At 37.8% G+C, this 26,898-nt stretch overlaps 1 protein-coding gene across 1 annotated transcript; it reads left to right on the forward strand.

Moving 5' to 3' along the window:
• MRPL3 (mitochondrial ribosomal protein L3) lies at positions 1–26,603 on the forward strand. Its single transcript, XM_039549807.1, has 10 exons — positions 1–131; positions 1,901–2,079; positions 2,941–3,032; positions 3,826–3,924; positions 7,776–7,875; positions 9,745–9,805; positions 15,574–15,682; positions 17,377–17,454; positions 18,468–18,545; positions 25,979–26,603. Exons 1-10 carry the CDS (start codon positions 49–51, stop codon positions 26,126–26,128), a joined length of 1,029 nt encoding a protein of 342 aa, XP_039405741.1. The 5' UTR covers positions 1–48; the 3' UTR covers positions 26,129–26,603.
• The last annotated feature ends 295 nt before the right edge of the window (positions 26,604–26,898 follow it).

Genomic DNA, 26,898 nt, shown 5'->3' on the forward strand with positions numbered 1-26,898 from the left:
GACGCGGCAGGGCCGGAAGGCCGGCGGCGGCTCCGCCGGGGTGGCGGCATGGCGGGCTGGGGGCGGCTGGCCCGGCTCGGCGGGCGCCTCTGGGCGGCGGCGGCGGCGCCGGCGCCGGCTCCCGGACACAGGTAGCGGCAGCGGCTGGGAGGGGAAGGGGCTGCTGCGGGGGGAAAGGGGGGGGGGAAGAAGAGGAGGCAGGAAGAGCGGGGAGCAGAGCGTGGCTTGGCCCGTGTTGCAGCCCCGAGCAAATAGAATCGTAGAATGGCCTGGGTTGGAAGGGGACTTTGAAGAGAATCTAGTTCCAACCCCCCTGCTGGGGGAAGGGACGCCTTCAGCTAGACCAGGTTGCTCAGAGCTGCATCCATCGTGGCCTTGAACGCTGCCAGGGATGGGGCATCCGCAGCTTCTCTGGGCAACCTGTTCCAGTGCCTCACCACCCTCACGGTAAAGAATTTCTTCCTAATATCTAATCTAAGCCTACTGTCTTTCGGTTTGAACCCATTCCCCCTTGTCCTGTCACTACATGCTCTTGTAAGTAGTTTAGCCTCGTCTTTCCCGTAAATTCCCTTCAGGTACTGGAAGGTGAGGGGCACCTCAGCGGCCCTTGTCCCTCGGCGGCCTCTCCCTGCCCCTGGGCGCCGTCTCTGGTCGCCCTTGGAGAGGCCTCTGTGTGCGGCCTGGAAGCTTTGCTCGTGCAGAGGTGGTGGTGCCATGGGTAATGCTGGGCCACTCCAGCCGTAGAAGTAGCCCCAGCCTTAGAAATAGCCCCAGCCTGAGTGGGAGTTATGGCAGGACAGGCGTGTTCGCCTCCAAAGCATCTTCGCAGCATTGTGATCGACTTGACCTGCCGTGCTTTGGGTCATCTTGGCCTGCTGGCCACGTGCATTCACTACCTGTATTATTAAATACCCTTTTGTTGGCGTTGCAGAGGACTGGAGAGCATTCAAGCCTTTTTTAGCCCTCATAAAATTTATGGCAGGACACTGAGCTGTTTAGCAGTGTTGTTGGGGCTGGAAGGGAGCTGCGGAGCCAAGTTCCAAGCTGAGTTCTTTCTCACAATGTGGCCAGCCCTGAGGTTGGTCAGGGCATTGTGGTTTTGGGACTTGAAAGCCTCCAAGGACTGAATCAGCACAGTCCCTCTAGACCTCAGTGCCAGTGTTTGATTGTCTTCAGGCTGAACATTGTTATGTGAAATCTGAATTCCCCTTTTCGGTTTTATACCACTTCTCATTCTCCTGGCATGCACCTCAGTGAGCATGGCCTGCCTTGATCTTGTCAGTAGCTTTCTCACAAATTATTCCATGCCACTTCTGAATGGGACTGTGCATTTCTGCTTTTGAATTTCATTGGGTTCCTTGTTGGCCAGAGGGACACCCTTGAGCATCATCCACTGCTCCCTTCAAACTTATGAAGGGAGCACTCATCCTCTCTTAGAGGCCACTGATAAACATATTAAACAGGACAAGTCCTTGAATAGACTCTTGAAGAAATCTGCTTGTAACTGGTCTTCTAGTAGAGTCCAAACCATCAGCTGTGACTCCTTCAGCCCCAGTGATCCAGCCAGGTTTTTGCTCACCTGATAGCCTACCTATCCATGCCATAACATCCCATCTTGGATAGAAGGATGCCACAAGAGATTGTTTTAAAAGGTCTTGCTAAAGTTAAGGTAAACAGTACCTACTGTTATCTCTTTATTCATGGATCTAGCTGGGGGGTTTTTTTATCTTAAAATGAGTGGTTGGTTGCTTTGTTGTTGCTTTCTCCCCTTCTGTATAATTCAGAATACTTAGTCAAATGACAAATAATTAGGTGCTTTATAAATTAGATGTAATGTACATGTTATGAGACATTTTTTGTACTGATAAGATGCTTAAAACCTTTTCCCACCACTGGAAAGGGGGCAGCTGGGCTTTGTGGTCAGACACATCAACAGCTCTACATGGTGGCATGAGCATCTTTCTGAAGAGAATGTGGAGTTCCTCAAGAAGGCAACTGCAGAGGAGTACAAAGCTCAGACAGCCAGCAAGCTGTGCCCTCTGAAGGATGAGCCATGGCCACTGAATGAGTGGACACCAGGTGAGAAAGTATCTCTTCTGAAATACCAGATTCATGCTGAAATTATTATTGTTGTTGCATTCAGTAACACCAGGATTGTGTCTTGTGAAGTATTCTCCTTTTGGCTTTCGCATCAATCATTCAATACATCTCCTAGTAAATAAGTAAATGTAATATGTCAGTTCTCTAAAAAGCATTTAAAATACTACAAGGTGCTAAGAACCTTTTAAGAGCTTTTTGTTCTTAAGTTTGGTCTTTTAGTCCAGCACTTGGCCTGTCCCACTGCTGTACAACAACAAGTTAATAGATTAAGAACTCGTCAAAAAAGTCTCCTTGGAATATAAAGTATATGAACTTGAAAATGTTCTTGTTAATATTGCTGGACTCTAAAGAAAGTGTTGTATATAATACATCCCACTTCTGGTCTGTGATTATAAGTTCTTATGGGCTAGAGCACAGTATTTAGTTTTTGAGCTTTCAAGAGGGTCACATCATTTGTGTGGCAGACTTGACGGGTTGCCTTTGCAAAGACTGGGGTGGGAGGAACCTCCTACAGTTAACTTTTCAATAGTTAGAGCCAATATTAGAGCCAAGTATTTCAATATTAGAGCCAATTAGTTGGCTCTAATACATGGGCATTGTATTTCTGAAAAAAACCCAAGCCAAAAGGAGTTGCATTTTCTATCAAACACAGCTGAAACAGATGGAACTTTACTGCTGGTGGGATTAAAAACCCCCCACCTACCTGCAGGGACTTATTGGTGTTTTCTCTCCTTCACCTCCTTAGGAAAGATCAGAGGTAATGGGACTTTGCAGATTATTAGATGAACTCTTTCAATTATTAAGTGTGAATTTGCATCCATGTTCTGTTTTGATTTACAGATTCCATCAGAGTTGGTGTTGTTGCAGTAAAACTGGGAATGATGCCAATATGGACCAAATCAGGAGAAAAACGTGCTGTCACACTACTTAAGGTGAAATAAATCATCATGAATTTCATCTCCTATACTGTATTCAGATTGTAAACCAGGTGTTTCAAGCAAAAGTGAAACTTAGTACTTGTACAGAGTAGGAAGTCCTGAAAGAAAGTAAAGATTTCTTTCACTCCTGTTTAGTACCCCATGCCCATTCTGTTTATACATGAACTTTCTAGGAGTGGTCTGCCTGCTGCCTCAGCTATTCAAAGGCTGCAGAGCTGTGAGTGGTGTTACCTAGGTGATGCAACAAATCTGGGGTTAACTATCCCACTTCACTTCTTTTATTTTTCCACCTGCAAGCATGTTGGGATTAGTTTCACCTTGGTTTCTGAGCCTTTGTAGCTCTGAAGCTGCTTCTTCATATTCTTTGGCAGCTGCTGTTGTGATGAAGCCTTTTGTTGACTGGTTGCTGCCATATGAGGAGCCACTGCTGTGAAGGCCATCAGGTTTACAGGGCAAAGGAGCAGGAGTCTAAAATGTGGGCTCTTACTGTATGCTTTGCATGCTTACAATAGGGATTTTGCAGATCTTGCATGCAAAAGGTGATTATAAAAGTTTATTCAATTTCTAGAGCACTTCTAGAGAAATTAGTTTGCATTCTACTGGGGTTTTTTTCTAAAATAAGCCTTCAGTTCATTGGAAAAGCAATGTCAATGGTAAAAACGTAACACTCTCCTACTTGTAGGCTGTATCTTCTGTTATGAAAACAGAGACTGACTTCCTTTATTACTGTTGCCTTTAAGTGTACACATCTGCTTATACTCAAGCAAACACTTTTTCTTTTCTTTAGGTTCAAGATTGCCATGTTTTAAGATATGTTTCAAAGGAAGAGTCAGGTGGAAAAACAGCTAAGCTGCTTGTTGGAGGCAAAAATGCATCTCCTTTTTCTGTAAGTGAACCACTTTGGGTATTGTGCTTGTTGTTTCTGTTGTGATTACAATACAAAAGTAGCATAAGTAGACTTCTCTGAAAGATGAATTGGCAGACAAGCGTGCTTTGGAACTGATCTTTTGTCATGTTCACCTTTGCCTTTTCCTAATGCTAGTGTAAACTCTTGGTTAAGAGAATAGCAAGAAGAACTTTTTGAAAGTTTTGCCTCTTAATTCTCCAGGAAAGCTGTGGGTTTAGGAATTTGCTTTGATGTGCAGTGCCCCATGCTGGTGAAAGGGTTTGAAGGACCATTAGCAGTGTAGAAATGCGTGTTCACCGTGTCTGTGAAGATGCAGTTGAGATGAGGACTGCAAGATGCACACTTTAAGGGCCTGTTGTAAACTTACCCAGCATCATCAGTTGTTTACAAGACTATGTACTCTAGCTTACTCTTCTGTACTGTCTTTTTAGCTGTAGTGCTATTTTTTCCCCAGGTCTGTTGACATTGTTGAATTTGCCCATAGTTCTGCTGATAAGTAAGTTTAAGACTTAGATAGCTTCATGATTGTAGCTCATCACCAGCCATATCAAAACCACCCACTTGTTTAGACATCCCAGTTGCTTGATGTCGAATTCCCAGATACCTTCAGTAGCTGAGATTGTCTAGCAGAGCTGTCATTCCTCAGGATGAGTTATAGATCAAGCAGGAACAAAGCATTCCCCCAAAGGATTGCAGTTTCTGTGATGCATTCTTTTTGTAAAATACAATTTTTCACTTCTTGCAGTGTCCTGACATTCATTTGTCTGAATTAGGCCAGTAAAAAAATCCCAGGGCTTGTGACTGCTAAGCAGATCATCTCAGTTCGTGATTGTGGCTTTTTGAGGACATAGATTTCCCTTTTTCAAACAGATGGTTGTCCAGGGCCTCAAAATTAATCTGTGTACTTGTTTCTGCTTTAGTAGAGGTTGATGGATGTGTTGGCTTTTTTAATATATTCTACTGATTTTGAACAGGCTTATACTTCAAGGTACCATTCTTTTATTTGGTGGGTTTATGCCACATTTCGCTATTACAGCTTGTACTTTTCAGGTGTCTATCCTGTCACTTCAGTCCATTTCCACTTTCCAGGTATGACATTCTTCCTGGAAAAATGACAGCTGTGTTTTTTCTTTCCTGTTACTTTGGTCTAAGACATACAAGAGTCATGGGAACAATAATTTTCAAGTTGTATTTTGCCCATTAGACTCCTTAGAGTTGATCTGTTCATGAAGATGATGTTACCAGTACTCCAGTATGTTGTCAGAGTAGAAACATGCCAGAAGTAAAGAGGCATAAAGAAAACTTCTTTTTAAACAGCCACTATGAACTAAGAAAACTTCTTCAAAACAGAACTACCTGAAAAGTCAACTCAAGAGTGTTTTAGTAGTGTGAGTTATGTTAAAGACTTTCTTTGGGCGTAACTTTTCCCACATTAGCTCCTATCAATTTGGTTGAACTTAGACTCATTTTAGTAAAGGAATTAATTAAATATCCTTTGAGTAATCTTTGGTGAGGTCCTGGCATGAGACTGAACTGTGTATTATTATTATTATTATACTGAGTTCTGTATTATTATTTTTGATACCATCATTGTATAAACTAGATAATTCCTAAGGAAGAATTTGGCATGCTGATTCTAAGCAGTTTTACTTGTTAAGGTGCTAACAAGTGATGTATTTCTGTGGTTCAGCTGCAAGATTGGATCATTGTTTTCCTATGTTTATCAGCCTTTTTATGTGTTTCTTTTCTCTCTGAAGTGTCAGAAGTGAGAATTAAAAGAAAGGTGAATGATATTGTGTTGTATTAGCATAAGCAATTTCTCTTTTGTTAATTCCTCCTAAGAACATCTGTCTTCCTCAGATTCCTCACAGCTAGTGATTTTTAATTAAGTCAATCAAAAGATTCCTTCAGTAATTTTGCTAACAAAGAATTTCCTGTATTTCTTTGGAGTGTCAAATTGCTTTAAAAACCGATAAGGAGTATTGCATTTTTAACAGCTTTATTTTTCCTTTCTTGCTTGATGTATGTCACTCTGTTATAGGTGAACAGATTTTTCATGACTTTTTAATTCAAAATTATGCTCAAAAGTACAGTTCTGTCAGTGCATAAACTTTTTTTTTTCCAAAAATATTTTATAGACTTCCTATAATACTGGAAGATATTGTTGGTGTTTTTAAAAATTAAGAGCATCTGAGAATTCACTGTGTTCTCCTCTTCAGTATTGCTTTTTAGGAAGGGTTTGTAAAGACTGCAGTGTTTTGTTTGTAAAAATACATCTCTCTGACTTGACTGTTTGAAGAGGAGGTGCTGTTACAGTAGAAAAGTGCAAGGCTACAGCCTAGAGTAGGACTCTTGAGATGTAAGTGAATTTTACCCTTTGACTTCACAGCTTTTCTTCAGCTGTGGTAGCTGTTTCCAGCCACCCATGCTGAGCACAGGGCTCCCCTTGGTGTAGCTAAAGGCAGCAGTTTTACATAACTGGAAATAAAGGACTGATATACAGGCACTTACTAGAAAGGCCATCTCTTTATTTTTCATTCTCACATATGGTTCTGCAGATTAATACAGTTGCTCCACTGATCCCTCAAATATTTGTGGTCTTAGGAAAGATTTTTTTATGTAGTTGATTTTGGTTTTTTAAAGGTATTTGATGTATTTTGTACTGTGACCTCACGTTAACAAACGTCTTGAAAAACACTTCACTCTCAAAGACAGATTCATAAACTTAAATTTTCTGGGTTTTCTAATCAGGGATCCCCTCATCATCTTGCTTCCTCATTCTTCATAAAACTTCCTCTGTTCTTTTAATACTTTTCAACAAATGTTTGAAAACTAAAGAAAGGACTGCATGCAGATTTTCAAAACTGTGTTTTCAAATAAGTAACTAAGTAACATTTTTAAGTTGTTCACACTATTTGGTCTTAAAATACACAAAATAATTTTTGAGAGAGGGGGAACTGCACAGAAGTTTGGAGAGAAGCAAACCTCAGAGATGAGATTATCCAAGTGTGACAGAATTGTTAGATGCTTAAATTGCTTTCTACCGGAATTCATTTGAAGGAAAATCAGCTGCATCACTCTTTTTCCTGTGGCCACAGTTTTCCTGCATCACTGTTTCTGTTGCTTGGTTTCATCTCAGTGGTCTGATGTTCTGTGAGATGTCTTGTTTAAAACTGCTGAGAATAGTTTTAAGTACTTTTAAATTTGTCAGACTCATCTGAAAAGAAGATCCCTGCTTTAGTAAGTCAGGAGTGGTTTGACACTGAGTGTACTTGCTATATCTTAAAAATACTTGGATCATAAACTTGTTGTCATTTAATTTTTCTTTTTTTGCCCAGAGACTGAAAATTTTCTTCTGCGGAAATTTAAGCATTTCTAGAAGTTTCTGCAAGAGGAGAATTTGTTTCTATGGTTTTCTTAGTTAAATAAATTCTATTTGTTGCGGTGTGGAACTAAGTCATCAGAAGCTTTGAAAAAGAGAACAAACTTTTAAATTACTACAAAACTCCTTGTAAGCCATGAAAAGAAAGTAGTATCTTTTATCTACATTCTAAATGATTGGTTTCCCTTTCCTGATCTTTGATATCTTCACATATTTCTTGTTTATATTAGGTATCTGTAGGGTAACTACTTGAGAGAAAATAAAAGACAGACACAGGAGTTTTAAAATAAATTTTATGGAGAGATAAAACGCAAGCCTCAAGATGAAATTCTGGTATGATATATCTGTTTCTCTGAATGATGTTGACGGTCTGTAATCATTTTCTGTGCTAGGTTGATCCTTGGGTATTTTAAGATGCCTTCTTTTTTATGGCTGCTTTTTGTTACAGAAACCAGAGTCTGCACATGAAATTTTTAAAGAAGCTGGAGTGCCACAGAAGCAGAAAGTTACAACATTTAATGTAACAGATGATGCCATAATTAAGCCAGGTAATCTTTTTGAGTTACCAAGTATTATGTGCACAATCCTTTAACATCTGCCACTTGTAGACCTAAAGGAAGTTATGATGTGTATTTCAGTTTTGTTTTTTATAGAAGTTGCTGAATTCTTTGTCATTAAGCACAAGCAAACTTTTTTCATAGGGAAAATTAGAAAATGGGTTTTACTTTCTAGTTGATGAGATGTAGGCTTTTTCCTGGATACTGTGTTTCCATTGATTAGTGAATTAGTCCAATCCAAATTTACTGATCTGAACATTGAGTTAAGAAGTAAATGTATGTAACCTTGACTGACTTGTTGGGCATAAATATGGATACAGTTACAGGAAGTTCTGTGTTTATCCTAATGAGAGAGACACAAAATTTTGTGGTAATGTTTCTCAGGACCCTGAAATAGCAGGTTTTTTTTTTCTTCTTGCTGCATTCAAAACTAGGACAATGGCTGCTTTTTCTGACAGGTTGCAAAATAAAATATACTGAAACATGTTTTATAACAAACATTCTCACTAAAGAGCAGTATTGGAAGTCTGGAGATCAAATGAAAAGCTTTAAGTTTCTGAGGTTTTGTTAGGTAGTGTATTATGTTGCTTTTATTTTGTGGGTTTTGGTAGTTGCAGGTATTTTCTGAAGACTTATATAGGGTAGGAAATTCTAATGTAGTGCCATTAGTGGAGCTTTTTGCAAGACCTTTTTAAGACAGTGCAGATAAAAATCAAATCTGACATAAAGAGGTAGTCTGGACTGATAAATGGAAGCAATAGCTTGAGATAAAGCAGAATTGCAAGTTTTTGATAAACTGGTTTTGCAGGGTGTGTATTTTGTACATAACATCCTTTATGTGCATGGGTTTGTGTCAGTTGACAGTTATCCCAATGTGTGGATTGTGTAAATATAATATGAAATAATGTGGGGGTTTTTATGCTTGAGACTTTCGAGAGGTTTACATCATTTCAGTTTGCATTCATACAGATCTGAGAAAACATGAAAGCGATTGAAAAAACATGAAGCAATTAGAATTTCTTTTTTTTTAAATGGATGTATAACAGACTAAAATAGAAACTGAAATATGCAGCCACATGGATCTTCAGATTAAAGTTCATTTATAGTGAACTACGTCGCCAGATTTGCTTTGTTGGGTTTTTTTGAGGTGCTAAATGAAAGAATATTACACTTGGATGAAAAAAAAACCACTGAAGACAAAACAAATCTAAAATTAATATTTTGATACTGCAAGTACTTAAGGAATTAGTGTAATTATAGTGAGGTGAGTGATGTCACTGACCTACAGTAGCACTGTTTCTGCTAAAGGTTAGTGTGCAGACAATTTCCCAGTGGATGAAGCTGTACTTTTGCCACAGTCTTTAGTTTGGAAACACTTCATCTTAATAGAAGCATTGCAAAATTTTATTTATTCTTTTATTCTTAACCCCATTTTTTAAAGTAAGTGGGGGGGGGGGTTGTGGTTTTTTTGGTTTGATTTATTTTTTAAAAAACCTTGTGAAGTGCTAGTAGTTCTAAGTGCAGCATAATCTGTTTTCTTGCTAAGCATGTGTATTATGAGTCTTAACTAATTAGACACTGGGTTTTGGTGGTGTATGAAGGGCAGTGTATCTGACTAAAGCCTTGACCCTTCCTTCCTACTTATCTGAAATTGGATTAGGACCTGAGAAGTGTGCTTAAATAGTAAATACAAAGCATCTATTTCAGTCAGTGAGGTTCATAAAGAAGAACAAATAAGATGTAAATAACAAGTTTTGTTTCCTTTCCTGTGACTGTAATGTACCCTGGAGGATAATGACTGGCTAGTGGTTTGAGGATTTCAGCACTTAGTTGAACATGATCTCTGCTCTTCTTTTGCAGGTACTCCTTTGTATGCGGCTCACTTCCGCCCCGGGCAGTTTGTGGATGTTACTGCAAAAACGTAGGTTCCTGGGGATTTAATGTGTGTTAAATCTCTCCCTAAGAGACCAGTTGATTTTTTTTTTTTTTTCCCCCCCTCTACTTTGGTTTGAACCCATGGCTCACAAAAGCTGAAGTACAATTACAAGAGTGGTGACAGGAAATTGACACCCATTCACTCATTGGGTCAAAAATATCAAAGTATCTTTCTTGATGAGGCTTACTCTTGATTTTGAACAAGGCAGGTAGACAACTAATACTATTAAGGGTCAGGTTCTGCCACATGTGTTGTCTCTCACATCCACTTGATTAGCACAGGCAGAGATCTATAATGCAGTATCTCTGGTATGTGAAAATGGAGAATAAATGCTGAAAGGCATCAGTTCCCAAAAAGACTGCTTGATTTTAATTTGGTGAAGAGATGTGGACTGAAAGGAAAGCAAAAAGATAGTCAATACATTTAGCAGTGTAACAGAGCTGTCACATTCTTTTTTCTCCTTTTCTGTCATATTCCAGCTCATGTCCTTGCCAGCAGTGGCTAATGATCTTTAATGTGGGAGGAATGATTTCCTCTCAAACCACTGCAAATACCAAATTAGAGCTCAAGCAGTAGAGGGTATCAAAAGAAAAACTGGCATCTTGTGGCAAAGATATGGTCATAGCTCTTGAAGTACATCTGTGATTTCCCTTGACCAAGAGAACTCCTGTCTGCATATTCCAGTGTCGTGATACAAAGATAATATTTTCCATTACATGCTTTATTTTCTCTGCAATGGAGATAGTACTGCAATCATCTCACATATGTGTGAGACTCATGTCCAGTACTACTCACAGGGTTTTGTATATAAGGGGAAAACAGCCATATCAATAGAGCTGAGTATGCAATTCTAATACTCCTTACTACTTTTATGAGGGCACCCTATTGAGAAAAGCAGTTCAAGGAATTGACTGGAATTAGTATTTTTTCCATGTCAGACTTTCTTATGCAATACTTAAATCTGGCAATTATTCATTCTGCTTCTAAGTTGCATTCAGTGAGCATCCTGTAAGAGACCATAGCTTGTTTGCAAAACAAAGCATATGATCATTAGGAATACAGAGTGAATTGCAGCCTTCCAGTACCTGAAGGGAGCCTGTAAGAAAGATGGAGAAAGACTATTTACAAAAGCATGTAGTGACAGGATAAGTGGCTTCAAACTGAAAGTAGCTTTAGGTTAGGTATTAGGAAGAAATTCTTTACTGTGAGGGTGGTGAGGAACATCAGAAATTTTGTCACTCCCAAGAAAAACGCCAACAGTAGTTTTGTTGGAAACGGGCTAGAATTGAGTGGTGATTCTGGAGTGTTCATGGCTTATTTAAGTTTTGCTCAGTTGACAGGGTAATCTGAGGCTGAATCTGAGCACTCCATTTGCCTGAAATGATTTGACTAAGTAGTTGGAATACTTTTCCCTTGTAGCATCTAAATAATGGTCTTTTAAATTAACTGCATTTGAAGAGTTACTTGCAAAATAAATGGTTGCTTAATTAGAGTGCTTTATTTGAGCAGCTTTCCAAATGAAAGTTGTCTCATTAGGTACTGGCATTTTACTTGTATCAAACCTGGAAAACGAGGGTTTTTACAAAATTGGGTGGTTGACCTGAACATCTGCTTTCCTGCTGGTGAGACCAGAACAACTGTAATTAAACTCTATTTTTAACTCTACAGAAAGATTGTTTTCCTTTCATTTAACTCTTGTGTGTCTTAGTTTTTCATATCATCATTGCTGCCTGTGATTCCTTTCTGGGAATCAGGTAATGCTTCACTCAGTGAACCCAAGTAAGCTAAGTCACTAAATGGCATCTGTTGAAGAACAGGGGCATTACACGTTTCAAATCTAGTTTTATAAGTCTTGTGCATGTGGCGTTTTGTGTTCAGATATGGTGTCTCATGGTACTGTTAGAACAAAAGCACACAGCCCTTGATTCAAACCAAGACAACAAGTAGAAGATTTCTTAGCATGGTATCACAACAGGATAAGTTGGGTGTCAAACATTCTACTTCTGTGTAGGTTCTTGGTTATCGTATTTCAGATACTGTAGATAACTTGATTTTCTCTGAGTGGATTTTAGTTACTTATTCTGTGAAGTTAATATATAGTACTGGATTAACATTCCACTTTGACAGATCTTAATGTTTTTTGAAAAGTTCAACTGGCTGATGTTGAGTTTCAATAATTATTTTTCTTTTATTGGTGGCACTCACTGAATGTATTACACCTAGTAATTTTTTAAAAGGGCAAAGGGGGCAATTAAACAACCTGAAATTAAATGAGTGATATTAATAGCTGACACCTGGTGTCTGTTCAGAAATCAACAGGAATATAATCTTACATAATATTCATTATTTTTGTCAGAATAAAAAAAGTTTAAGAAAACTGTAAACTGTATAAACCCTTCTCTGATTTTCCATAATATGTCTTGAACAGCATGCATCTTAAGTTCTCTTCCTAGTTTAAATAAGATACATACTAGCTTCAAAAGCACTTTGCATTTCATTCAACGGGAAGAATGTAAAATCTTTGCATTAGAACTACAGATAAATTTTGAATCATGGAAAATTTACTCAAATTTTTTTGCATATAGTGGAGAAATCCACCACTTGTCTGAAAACAGATCTTATTCACATCAACTTAGGCTGTAAAAACACTGAAACACTGTTCTTTAGAATGCTTGAGGTATATTGGGTCAACTGCGTAGTTGGCCAGTTCTAAATTTTATTATAAACCAGATATTAGTAGTTCCTTACTTTATTTGAAACTTTACATTCGATCTGGATAATGGTGTAGTTCCTATTCTGATTCCAGCTTTATTCCAGATAGAGCATGAGTCGAGTAAGAAATATACACTGTGCAATTGTTTTTCCTCTTGGCATATATTTAAAGAACATTACACTTTTTTTCCTTTTTTTTAATCAAAAGCGCCAAAATGAAAAAAACCTGTAGCTGCTTCTTATTTAGTTATTTCAGTCATGATGGCTGTGTCATATTGAATAGAAAATTAATGTCAGAAAGTCATAAGGTAAAACGCCCTTGTAGGTAATTGAGTGCTTTTTACAAACAAAAAGTTAAACTAATCTGAAACATTATTGAACTAATACAGTGAAAAAGCCTTGATAGGTAGTAAAGAATTGCACATTATAAAATACTCTAAATTTCAGCATTGCAATATCTTTCCTTGACTTTAGGCAGAATATTTCAGAGGCTGAAGATTCGTTTTCATATTCCAGATTAACAGATGCAAGAGGACTTTCAGGTTTACCAGAGTGCTCTTTTTTTAGTCTGGTCACACGTTCTATAAATTTGCTAAGGCTTTGATATTGTAAAATCTGATTCTTTGTTCACAGAAAATATGTATGTAATTGGAAAAACCAAGAAGCAACTGAGCATTCTCTATTGCATGAATCATTTAACACTAGCAACTCTTTATCTTGTGATATAATCACTTCTTTTTGAAAATATCTTATAATATTTGATGTACTAAACTCTTTTTTTCAAAATACATCTCTTGCATGTATAAAGTATTTGTGTTTTAAATTTTTAAAAGCCAAATTTACAGTATTATAAATTGTTCATGATAAAAAATGAGCAATCTGAGTGAAATGTTGGTTTCACGACATCAGAGATATATTCTTTGTGACTAAGGTTGACAGTAGTGTTTACTTTTGAAATGGTAGCTTTCTGTGGTTGTGTGGTTTTCTCTGAATTGCAAGGACATTTCTGCAGGTAAAGAATTTTTCATGCTCCATCATTTACCTGCTCACTCTGGTGACTGCACAGCTGCTGTTATGCAACCTGCTTGCAGCTGGTTTTGGAGACTTTGCTAAGTCCATCTTCTAGCTAGAGATGGCAGAAGTAGTCTACTTGGAAAACATGGCCACTAATAGGTAGTTTTATAGAGAAAAATAGCATTTTGGCAGAACAGATAGGAGTTTTCCTATAGCTTAGTTTCTGCATGTATTCCGTAGTTACTGATCCCTAGCAATATGAAAACACAAGTTTTGAGCCTCTCTTAAAAGTGTATTTTTCAAACAATTTTTTACAACTATTGCTGTTTACTACTGCAAGGTTTTAAAATAAGCTGATTCTCTCAGAAACTGGTGCTACAAAGCCTTGCATCCTTTGGATTCCTGTCTTGTTTTCCTGATCCCAGGTAACCCAGGTCCTCCCTCCTGCAGGTGCCTTCATTCAGCTTCCTCCCATGGCCCCAACCCCCTTCATATCCTCATGTCCCACCACTGTCTCCTGGCCTGGAAGGGCTTGTCTTGCTGGTGACAACCACTTGCATCCCTGGCCAGCTGTCAGGTCAAAGGAAGATACCACTACTTTAATTAAGTTTTAGCTTTTCCTTAGCCATAGGTAAGGAGCAAAAAGTAGTCAGGGGCTTCTAACCAGTAACTTCTTTATTCAAACAATTACACGTGTTTCTTTGCCAAATTTAACTGGGATTGACCCCTGGGTTCTGAGCAGGGAAGGGAAGACCGGGAGACAGACACTGTGGTTGCACAGCTCTTGTTCTGTTGCAGTTCTGTAGCTTTAGAGAGTCTTTAAGGCTGTTTTTGACTGTGGTTTGATGTGTTCAAGGCAACCAGGACAGGAGTTAGAGGAGAGTTATTCAAGTGGGAAGACAAAAGTTTTCATGAATGTTGGTGTTGTCTGTGTTTGTATGTTCTCTAGTTTTTCATGGCAGGGAGCAGGGAGTCGGCCAAGTGCAGTTCCTGCGTAGAGCGTGCTCTGTGCACGCTCATACCCAGCTTTATCTTAGATGCAAAGTGCCTATATATTTTTATTTTTAATGTAAAGTGCATTAGCAGAGAAAGGATTTCTGTAAATCGGAGGAAAAGGATCCTCTTGCTAAATCAATCACAGGATATTCTGAGTTGGAAGGGACCCACAAGGATCATAAGGTCCAACTCTTTAAGTGAAATGTCCTTACAGGGATGGAACTCACAACCTTGGTGTTAGTAGCACCCGCTCTAACCAACTGAGCTAATTTCAGGTTAAATTAAATAATCAGTGCAGCCATAAACAGTGTGGTCAGGCTTCTCCTTTTGGACACAGACAATGCCAGTTTAACACACACTTTATTTGGCTTTTCCTTTGTGCAGTGATAAGGTGATTTTTACTATTGAGTCTGTTCCTGCAGTAAAAAAGAGAATTCCAAAGCCAGTAATGTTGTCATGTGGCTCAAAGATGAAGGTCGTGGACTCTGAAAATATATTTGATTTGTTAATGTGTTTTAGACATTATTTGTTAGATGAGTACGGATCACAGGAATTACATGTTGTCACTATACACAAAGCTGTTCTCAAGAGATGAGTTTGTTGTAATATGGAAAAGAAATGTTCCTTCTAGCTGTCTCTTTCCTGTCTCAATGCTTAGGCCTGACATTAACTTGTGGTATATGGTATTATTTGGGTTTTTGATTGGGTTGTTTGTTTGTTCTGCTGCTCACTCGGTGAAAGGTTTGTTACAGTAACTTTTATTGAGGACAGTCACTGCAAGGAGCATTTTATGTTAGTCTTCTTGCCTATTTGACTCTCTTCTAGTGCTTCATATTCTGTAAAGCAATCTTCAAGCATTGTGCTAAAATATGTTTATGGTAGAAAATACAGATTTTATTTAAGTATATTATTCCCTAAGCTAAGCATTGTTAAAGGTAAAAAATCATGAGCCTGACAAAAATTATTGGTTATTGCTAGAAACTTTATGTCTGACTAACCCAGGTTTATTTCTTAATTATTTTCATTTTCAGAATTGGTAAAGGATTTCAAGGTGTCATGAAAAGGTGGGGATTTAAAGGTCAGCCTGCAAGCCATGGCCAGACAAAAACTCACAGACGACCTGGAGCAATATCTACCAATGTGAGGATTCTCATTTCCCATTAAAACATTCTTCAGTGTTTTTAGAACAGCTTACTAAAGCTGAACAAATGTACAATAGCTAGCTGCTACATTTACTCTGTGCTAGCAGGGAATCCCAGCAGCAAAGGAGGTTGAGAAACCTGTATAAGGAACAATGCTGTTCTCTTAGGCCTCGATTTATGAATATTCTGTATTGATGGTGAGTGCACGTATTTTAACTGAGCAAATTGGCATATTTTGTAATATAGTGAGAGGAATAGTCTTAATACTTCAAAGAGAATTCTAAGAAGCTTTTATCACAGCATTTATAGATTGGAAAGGATTTGCTCGTTATTTTATACTGCAACTATTGTACTGTTCTTTGGAACCCTGGTTCCTTTTATCACCTTGCCTGGCATGTGTAACTGCCTAATGAACTGATCCCCATAATTTAGTAGGGAATTATTCCCAGAAGTGTGTAAGCTTCTATGCATTTCTAAACAGAGTACAGAGTCATATTTTTACATTTCAAACTATAAATAATATTAGTATAAAAGCTCTTTGAGCAGGCTAATTTCGGACTTTGTCTTATAAAGGCTGTACAATATTTAGACGGAGCTAAGAGGAATTTTTTGTGAGCTAATTAAGATCAACTGAGTCATAGTACTGAACTGTCTGTAAACTTTTTAGAGAAATTAAAATACAAAAAGAGATTAATAATGCTCAAGAGAATAGTAAAAGCAAAAAGGCAATGGTCAGTGAAGTTCAAGTAATTGAGAATTTAAAAGCATGCATTACTCATTTATAGTCCTCAGTTTCAGCTGTAAAAGAGTTCTACACCTAGCACTTGTTTTGACTGAAAAATGTAAATATTTGAACACTAAATGCTATTTTAGCAGATGGTATTAATCATTACAAAATAACCCCTCTTTACTCTTCTTTAAAGTAGAATTTCCTAAGCAATAATGCTGGATGTAATTTCACAAAGTATATAGAATGAAAAATGGTATTGGAAATAGGTATGATGGGAAGGAAACAAGGTGAAATGATGCAATAGGGGAAAAACAATGCCTTGATAGTACTTTCCCATCTATGGTTGGCCATCTCAGACATTTTTGTAATCCAGGACTGTTGAGTACAGAATCCTCTCCCTAGAACTGCATTGCAGCTGATTTCGTAAAATCATGATTTTTCACAAGTATTAAAAAAATCCGAAAACATTAATGAATAACAGAGAGGTGCAAGATACAAATCCCTTGCTAGCAGTGGAGAATTGAAAATTATTGCACTTTTCCTACCTTTTTTCCCCTTTGTTGCCTAGTTTATACCCAGCCAGTCAAAAATGTGATTCAGAAACTAAGGAATAGCAGAGAAAGGAATTAGAATTTCCATTCTCAAGAATACATGTGTTAAAAAAGATCTGATTGACATCAGTGTAAAAACTCATGGATTAGGGGAGGAGGGAAGCTACAGTGTGTGTGCATCTGTAGATATAAAAAATTTGTGATTGAGGTCAAGTATTTCAGAACACATGTAGAGTAAAACCTAACCTCCAGCAGGAGGTATTTAAAATGCTTCTCAGGATTCGATTTTTTTGATATTACATGTTTTCAACATTGGAAATATCAGCATATTTTCTCTGGTGCTCCTCGTCAGTTTGTAAGTGTACTACCTCTTGCAGTTAACGTGGTGGTTTTGGCCTTGTTTTTGTCTAGAAAGCTGCCAAAGTTTATCGCGGAAAGAAAATGCCTGGTAAAATGGGTAACATCTACAGGACATCTTTTGGATTAAAGGTGAGTTCTGAGTATACCAGTGTGTGTATAAGGTGGTGGCATTGCCAAGCAATGGTGTCCTGTCTGTCACCTCTGCCAGGATACTGACAGCAGCTGCTTGAAGTAAGCAAGCTGGAGAGACCAGAGCAGAAAATGTGTTCTCCTGTCTTCGCATGGGTTACAAATAACTTACCTGAACATCCTTTGCATTTGTGGTACCCTGAGAACTGGGATTTCAGGTGATGCTTCTGCAACTAGTGTGTTTTTCACTATGTCCCTTGACTTCTGCCTTTGAAGAGGCAGAACAATCAGGCTTTTGGTGACTTCAGTTAATGTTTTCATGCCTATTCCACTTGTTCATACCCAACCCAAATCTGGGTTGTTTGAAGCTCCAACTTGATCATGGTCTTTCGTGTGCAAAAAGGGGGTTATAGTTTCTCTCCAGATTCAAATTTGTACAGAGCTGCAGCTCCTGGTCTATTAAAGCTACTCTTCTCTGTCTCTGAAGGCAGTTTGCCCAAAAAGCATGTTGACCTCTAATTTGCAAAAAAAGTGCTGCTTCTGTTCTCTGTTTACTACAACTAATTTTTTGTAGCAGAAAATATGTGTGTTCAGTTGAGCACCTGATTGAGTTAAGAAATTAACATACAGTCACAGGAACATTTTCATGAGGACATGTATTTTATTTTGTCACCTGTGATGGTTTTCAATTTTTCGTGGTTTTCACCATGTTGCTGTTAGAGGGAAAAGACACATGGAAGCTTTGGTTGGTGTTGCACTGAACAAAGAGCTGCTTTATCAAATACAGCCTGATCACCAGCCCTTTGAAAGTTTTCAGCCCCTTGCATTAGGAGGTTCTGCACTCCAAGTGGCATGTGAGTGAATTTTGTGGCAAGTTTAGTCTGCAGAACATTTTCTTTCCCCAGAGTACCACAGCTAATTAATTAGTTTGGGCTTTGTTGTACTACTGTTTATAAAACTGGGAGTAGTCTCTAAACAGGGCTCAATGTCTGAGTTTTTTTTCTGTTTCCTAGGTGTGGAGGATCAATACAAAACATGACATTATTTATGTAAATGGATCTGTTCCAGGTCACACCAATTGTCTGGTGAAGGTATGTTTGCTAGTTTTAATACTGGGATTAGTGACTCTTAAGCTCTCTACAACTCAATTTACAAATGGCAGAACACTGGTAGGGTGCAATTTCATTTCTTCTGAGGAATTTTGTACTGTTGAATTAAAGGAGAGTGGAATCAGTTCCATGAAAGAGAGTGATCAGTAGGGGCAGTGGCTCACGCTCTAAACCCCTTTTTAGCTGTGCACTGAGGTTGTGCATCCATGTACCTTATCTTACACCAGCACAGTTGCTGAAACCCTGTGGTAAGTGTTTCCAGGCTATGTCCGTCCCCTTTGAATGCTAACATGAGCCAGTAGCACAGTGGTGAGATTTCCAAAATATTATTTAAGGGTTGTATTCATGAGCAGAGATACACAGCAAGTCATGCTTTAGAGGTTATTTAAAGCATTCCCATACCCAGTAGCAGTTACCTTCCCAAGAAGCAGTTGAGGTACAGGAAGAGACAGCTGGAGTTCACAATAAAGGTCTGAGTTCCCTTTGAAATCAGTAAAAATGTGTCACTGTTATTTTCTGTGGCAGTTTACAGAATTAATTTCAAATTTTATGGAGATTGTTTCAGTTTTCCATGGACAGTCCTGAAACAATGAAGAGTCTAGTTCTTACAATGTAAATAATTAGCATCAAAGCAAGGAAAGTGCTTTTTAAGGGTCATTTTCAAAAAGATTTTTCTTTCTAATTAGGTATATTCTACACATGTGCAAGCACCACTTACTTGGAGGAAGTTGTTTCCTTTCTGACTGAACAGAGTACAGGGTATCAAATGTCTTTGCTATGAAGGACTATAAAGATTTTAATTTACATGTACCTGTGTATCTAATAAATAGTTTTAAATCCTTGGAAACATTGTAGGGATTTAAATGATTCAGGACTTGAAAAGTTAGAGTTCATCAAGTTCAGATGTTTCCAAAGAGTTTGTCGTCTTCTATTTTATTATGGACATCCAGTTTCTGTTTCTTAACTGTGGAGCAGAACTTCACAGCTACTGAGCTTTACATACAGCAATCCTACTTGTCAAATAGCTGTTCTACCCACAGAAGAATTGTTTAATTTGTTTCTGTCACTGCAAATAAGGCCTTTTTTCCTGAGCGAGGTGTCTCTAAACTGTTTTTATTGTAATGTTCCACCCAAGCCTGGAGAATACATTGTGTGTTTCTCTTCCAAGGTAGTGAATATTGGTTAAGAGATGTCCGGGAGATGTAATTTTCAGGACAACTTCTGCAAAATTACTGGGCCTGACATCAATTACATAGAATTAAGAGTGTAGTTTGGCTGGCTTTTCATCCACAGATTGGACTGAATGACCTTTTCTTCAACTGTGTTCAAAGTATTTTTTCTAATCCTGAGGCATGAACCTGATTGCTCTATGTCAGTCTGAAATTTAATTAAGTGGGAATTTATTTTAGGATGTTAGTTTTAAATTATAATGTAGGTGTACAAGCAGTATAATGTAGCTGAAAAAATGAGAAATGTTTGATGCCCAGACTGAATTCTTTGATCTTAATAGTTCTTTTTAAGCAAGTTATCCTGGTCATGCTGTTAAAATCCACACTTGGTGGCAAATGCTGGTACCTCTCACATGTTTTATGTGTAAGGATACAACATCTTATGAAGCCTGTGAACACCATACCTGTTTCTACCAGATTATAACTTTTATTCTAACTAGACTCAATAAACTGATTTTTTTTATTTCTGATTTTAAGTGAGTTAAGAAAACAAACATTTATTACACGCCTGTAATTTAAATTGTTTTTAAAAACAAAGCTCTGTGTGTTAATAATGCACATTCTTATGTACACCATGAAGATCTCATTCAAACAAATCGTTCTTCACTTGCTGATCAGACACTGCACACTGTGCTTGGAGAAGAACATACATGGGAAGAATGAGGCTTTTCTTCTCTTAGAGCTCCTTTCTTAAGATAATAGAGTATATGAAAAATCTTGACCAAAGTGCTCCAGACTCAAATTTTCATGACATTTAATAATAAATAGCACTGTTTGAGATAAAGACTAAGCAGTAGGTATTATTGCTATTAAGAAACAGGTTTCCAAAAATTGCTTCCACTCTTATTTGGAGATTGGAGGCAGTATGTAGGAAGCAACAGTTCATTCCAGTTCCTTGAGCTGGTGGATCCATTCTGTGGTTTTTTCCTTTTAAGCCATATGAATTACATTACATTCATTTTTCTCCCTTATTTTTACAAATATATCTCCAAAGAGTAGAAAAAACTTTAGTTATAAAATCGGGCAAAGCAATACTATTTGGTTCTCTAATTTCTGGGGGCTTTTTTCTCCATTTAATCTTGCTCTATCATCTGTGTTGCTTTTAGCTTGCCTAGTGCCTTTCTTCCAGGATGTTTTCTTGTTTGCTTATAGACATCGACTTTCAATATATTGTTGTATGTTTGTTTGGGTCTGTAGTTGGGGAGAGGAATTATGGGATATTAACAGTCGTACTTACTGTTCATTCCACTGAATACCTGCCTGTAATTAAGTAGGACTAATGTCTAGGGAATTTGAATCCATCTGTCTTTGAGCTCCAGAGTGAAATATTGCATAACACTTTCCTCTTTGTGTGTCTCCAAGAGGAAAGCATTTGTGTTCAGTGCCCACTCTGTGTTGCTTGGTAACCATTAAAACCACAGTGCACCTTTAAAGCATATATTTATTTATATTGTATTTTTGGAAACTTCGTGATCAGCACTGCATTCAGACAGAGATGAAGGACTTAAATTTTTCAAGTTTTCTTTTCAGCAGAATAAAATTGCAGAATACTAGGATTGATGGATTTGTGGTTTTCATTAGAATCAGCTTTCATTTGATATTGCACACTGAAGTATGCAGGTAAATAACTGACATACTTAATGTTTCTAGCTAGCTGGAAAACTAATGAAAAAAGCTCACTTTAGCATGGATGTCTTTCTCAGTTGCAAGGTCTGATAAAATTAAGAAACCTTAGCAGTGTGGTGGAGTGCACAGAGTTCTTCTGTTACAAGAGTAACATTGCAGAGTAAGCATTTTTAAGTTTGTGTGTTGGGCCTGTCAAGATAGCCTACCTCAGGTAACACCTGTTTCTTTGTGGGGTATCTTCTTAGATCACAGGGCCTATAGTTACCATCTGTAATAGTTTTCTCTTTCAAAAGGTTGTGGCTCTGGATTGCTCTCCCAAGTATATTACCAAAAAGTTCTCTTTCCTGTCATTCAAGAGAGATGCACAGGACTTAACTCCCTTTTTAAGTAGGTGCCTTTTAGTGGAGGGGGTACTGTAATATGGTATATTATCATTCAGGATGTTATAGTTTATCTCTGATAGTGTTTTATACCTGCCCTAATTTTAAGGCACCTGATTTTTTTAGGACATTGAGCATTGATCACTTTGAGTGTATCATTTGTAGTGAAGACAGAAATTCTGGCAAGTCTTGTAGCCCATAGGAGTTGCTTTGCAAGTCAGATACTGAACTGGCCTGTTTGTATGCTAGACCTGAGTTAAATTGAAGTATACAAGTTGCTTTAGTATGATGTTCCACTTGATCTAGTCACTTAGGTCTTGAGATTGCTTATTTTTGTTTGGCTCCTTTTTCTTTGGTTTTTTTTTGTTTTGTTTTTTTTTTTTTAAGAGAAGTCTGTAGTGATTTGCATTCTTCTTATTTTATTTCACAATTCCCAGTATTACTGTACTATGTTTCTAGCTGTTGATGCCTGGCTTGGGTGTACTCTGCTAAAGTTGAGGACACACAGAAATAGTGTGATTCCTTCAATTCTTTCATATTCTATGTCCTATGCCTTGGGCCTCATTGATAGAGTTGTGTGGAGGTTTGGGGATTTTTTGTATGGTTGGGTTATTTTTTAAGAAAAAATAAGGCTGGTCAGAAATGGATATAATTCTAGGGTTCAATATTCATGTCTAGCTTCAAAAATAGCAGAGAAGCTGAGTTAGGTGATGTATGACACCTGGGGAGCTTATTTCTAATCATTTTCTATATTTAAACACATTTTTCTGTTTAGCAAATAGCTTGCATTCTTTGCTGTGGCTGTTAACACAGCCTGAAACCCTGTAAAACTACAGATATGAGTTGTGACTTAAGCATCAGTTTTTAACTTTTGTTTAAGACCACATTAAGCTTTTTGTGGTGATAGATTTCTGAGTTTGTATTTGTTTATGCTACCCATTATGCTGTCAGTATAGGGGACATACATAAGTGCAGTTTTATTAATTGTCTGCAAAACCCTTCATGACTGTTACAAGGATTTAGTGACAAAATCCCGACCAGCTCCAATTTCAGCTTTCTCTAGAATTTTTTGTAATAAAATGACCTGTCAGAGAATATCCTGTAGTGTATATGCCATCATCTGTACATACCATCTATCTGTAGTACAGTCTACTGTAATATACAGTGCTATTAATATAGCAGTTGAGTAAGCCAAGCATTTGTTATATGAGTTATACTGCAAATGCTTTTATGGATTGCAGTAACAGTTTGGACTATGAGCTTGATTCCTGCTCTGGGTAAGAGCTAAATTCACTGTATTTTAATAACACAGCATGAAAATTTAACTTCTTTATTAGGGATGTTCTCAGACGGTTACTAGGAGGACAGGAAGAGATGTGCTGGGTCACCTGCACTTCTTTTCTGTGTACATGCTTATACAGACAAGTGTAGCTGCTGCTGCTGCACACCATTGAATCCTTTTATACTGTCGTGAAATGATGGTTCAGGAATCTGAGGTAATAGATACAGGAAACCTTTGGTATGCTGGGCCTTTCATAAATGTAAAGGGAGTAATTAAATAATCCTTTTGAGAAGACAGATATACCATATTTTAGTTGCTAATCAATACTTTCAGGTGTAGAATGAAGTTGAGTTCTTTGTTTAAATAGGAATGATAATGATAATACCTGGTAATAAAATAATAATATCTAACTTTTCTAAATTTCAAGGAGAAAGGGGTTCATTGAGTGTGATAGTGATACTCTTAAGATAGCACTTTTTGACTTAAAATTGCATTTGAAAGCCATGAATGTACAAGAAGATGGAAAAAGAGCAGTAGTTTCACCAGTCAAAAGAAATACTGCATCAATTATACCAATGAAAAGAAAGAGCATATCAGAAGAAAACTGTTTTAATATCAGATGTGGCCTGTGCTTCTGGGATCTGTCAAGGTTCTGAGGAGTTTGGAAGGGGCAAAATGAAAACAGTAGTGTACTCCTCTGAGAGCAACAATGGTCTGTTGGAGATGTTTCATGAGAATCTTAGAACTATTTTAAGAATTCTCCATATCACACTTGAGATACCATCTCCAAAATGCCCCTTAGCATTAATACGTATTTCATACAATGTTAAGTCTGGACAGAAATCTGAAATTCGTTTAGGTAAACTAATGCAGGACTAAGATTAGACTGTTGGATTTGCCTTGAGTTTAAGAGCAGATGTTCTAACTGCTAAATCCTGTCATAAGAAATTGTTTTAAGAAGAAATGGAAAAAAAAATAGGAGGAAAACAAACATGTCAATTCCTTTCATTTTCCGGGTATCCAGAACTGCCTGCAATGACACAGCCTGTATGTAACAGCACATACTAGTTCATGATGAAAATAATCAAAAATAACAAAAACTAGACATGAAAAACATTTAAATAAGATATACATGAAATAAGTAAGTTATCATAAATAAAATAATTTATTCTAATCTTCCTAATACTAACTCATGTAGGGACCATGAGGGGTTTTGCTGTTGACAGAGAAGTTTATGGTGCGTAATAGGATTAGAGAGTAAAGGAGAAATTAGCAAGGGAAATAATAGATAACCAGTGAAGCAATTAAAACGTGTTTTCATATGGTAAAAGAAACGGCCGCGGCACGTTGAAAGGGAAGGATAACATCTCTGAAAATGCCATCCTTCAGGTGGCATTGCTGAAGCTGTCTGACTGTTTCTTGTGAACTCACTGCTGCTGGAACTGTTGCAGCAAAGGTCTGTGGACTTGGATGTCAGCCTAGTTCATTCCATCCAGATACGCAGTGTAAATTGGGAACTGCAGGTCTGGCAGTTCACGAGTCCGTAGAGAACACCTCTGTAGAAGGGAAGTGATCTACTTGGAAAGCTACTTAGCCATCCTAACCAGTGCAACATGTTGAGCCCTTCATACCCTCATTCTTAGCAAAAGGTTTTCTTTTGTTTATCAAGCCTGCCCTTAGAAAACTATTGGAATGTCAAATTTATTGTTCATGCCATCTGCAGGAATCCTCATGGACTTTGGGAAAGGTTCAAGTAATAACAGATATGCATGTGGTAAATATAGTGCTGTCAGAAGAGAGCATTCCGTGGGCATAAAATTGTTTTATTTAATTTTTGGCATAAATCACAATTGTCCTATGTGAGGTCTTTGTCCAGCTAAGTAAGAACAAGAGTCCTGTTCTTTAAAAGCCCACCAAAAACTAAGAGGAAGAGCTTATCTTCCCTCTGCTAAAATTTTGTCTAATCTATTTGCACTTTTTTTTTTTTTAATCCACTTGAGTATAGTGCCTGAAAGGGATTATTACAGCTCAGGAGGAGGAAGATCGTATGTAACAATATAGAAAAGAAGAATTTAATTTTAAGTCAAATTTCATTGCTGAAGAATTTGTAGCTCTTTTTTTATTCAGAGATACCAGCCTTCTATCTGCTACCGCAGACAAACTGCTTTTTGCTGATAATTCTAGCTACTAATTTGCTTCGGAGATTGGAGTTTCAGGGGCTAGATTTTAAATCTTTCCACATGTAGAGAGGTCACTAAAGGAATTTCTCTGTGGCTCCACAGTTCTTGCAAATGAACTGTCTTAAAGGCTCATGTTCGACAAACTTAGGTACTGATTCCCGAGTGAAGAACTTCAGATGTTTAACTCTGCAGTCACTGAATAGCTCTGCAATAGCCACAGGGATTGAATACAGCACATGCACATACCTTTGCAAAATTAGTTGCCGTAATTAGTTTGCATCACACCTACAAATGCGTGTCTTGTTTGTTGAAGAGGTGATTACACTGCATAATGTAACTTGGAATGTCATACTGTGGGAAATAAGCACTGCTTAAACAAGCTGTACTTCTATTTTAATAACGTTTTAAAATATTGAGCAGTGAATTCATATGAGTAGGTTTTGATTCACTGCAATGACAAATTCTCTTTGGATTTTTTTTTTTTAATTTTGCTGATATTGAAAATCTTTTTAATGATGAGTACAAAAGGTTAAATTCGATAGCTAGGGTTGATGTTAAAGTAACTGATATTATATCTGGAATTCTTTAAATAAATGCAGTGTGAATGCTGTTGGATTTTTTCTTATGCACGCAAGCTGAGTTCTTTAAATTCTAGCGTATCACTGTCTGAAAACCTGTAAGATTTATTAACCCTACTCTCTCCCTTCCTGCTTTTTAGGTCAGAGATAGCAAATTGCCTACTTACAAGGACTGCAATAAAAACCCTCCATTCCCTACGTTTTTTGCTGATGGAGATGAAGAACTGCCAGAAGACCTTTTTGATGAGGAGATTTTCCAGTTCAAAGATCCATCTGTCACACTCACATAATGGTCTTTGCATCTTTGAAAACACTTTCGTTATTTTCATGAACATTGCAATGATGTATAAAAGTAAGCCTATGAATTGCAGTCTGGCCGACTGACTTAAACACTTCAGGTATTGCCATTTTGGTCAAGTAATCAGATTTCCCACTGTCAGTCTCAAACCTGTACTTAAAGCAACAGGTAAGTCTGAGGGACAGGTTGTAAAGCACACCAAACTGTGTGTCTTCAGTGACCTTTTGTCCTCTGCCTCAGGCTGTGAAAACCTACACAATCCTGAAAAACTGTTGTTTTGAAGATGGTTCCAGTTCATTTTCTGAACGTGACAAATTCTGTTTCTCTTTTATGTGAAGTATACTGGGCAACTGTGATCAATCAGAAAAAGGTTCCAAATCTGCCTTGGCATCTGAGGTGGGGGGGGGGGATCCATGAAGACTTAATCCAAAATAAAACAAGAAAATGCTTGAGCATTGTTTTGCAGAGTGAGCTTGTTTTGATTCCTTCTTTTCTCCAGAGCTTTTTTTCTTCCTTTTGCTTTTGTGTTGTGTTGAGTTTAATGTAGCAGATACCAGATTTTCTAGAGGGAGGGTGATGGTGGCCATGTGTAGGGTGAGGGGGTGTCACGTGGGAAACATTCAGGTAACAAAGCAGCACTAAGACTGCAGGGGCCACCTGTTTGTTGCCTTTGCTAACAGCTTGTTCTGAGCTTCACAGAGGATCCCTTGAATGCTCTATGGAGAAGTCTCTCTGCATCTACCATGGTCTCTGTAATGGATT

This window comes from Corvus cornix, chromosome 2 (genome assembly GCF_000738735.6).
Source record: "Corvus cornix cornix isolate S_Up_H32 chromosome 2, ASM73873v5, whole genome shotgun sequence".
NCBI lineage: Eukaryota > Metazoa > Chordata > Aves > Passeriformes > Corvidae > Corvus > Corvus cornix.

Excerpts from the sequence above, each read along its gene's own strand:
- MRPL3 (XM_039549807.1), top strand. The coding sequence starts at position 49 with ATGGCGGGCTGGGGGCGGCTGGCCCGGCTCGGCGGGCGCCTCTGGGCG. Across the intron at positions 7,876-9,744 it reads TGATGCCATAATTAAGCCAG|GTACTCCTTTGTATGCGGCT; the intron begins GTAATCTTTTTG and ends CTTCTTTTGCAG. Across the intron at positions 18,546-25,978 it reads ACACCAATTGTCTGGTGAAG|GTCAGAGATAGCAAATTGCC; the intron begins GTATGTTTGCTA and ends CCTGCTTTTTAG.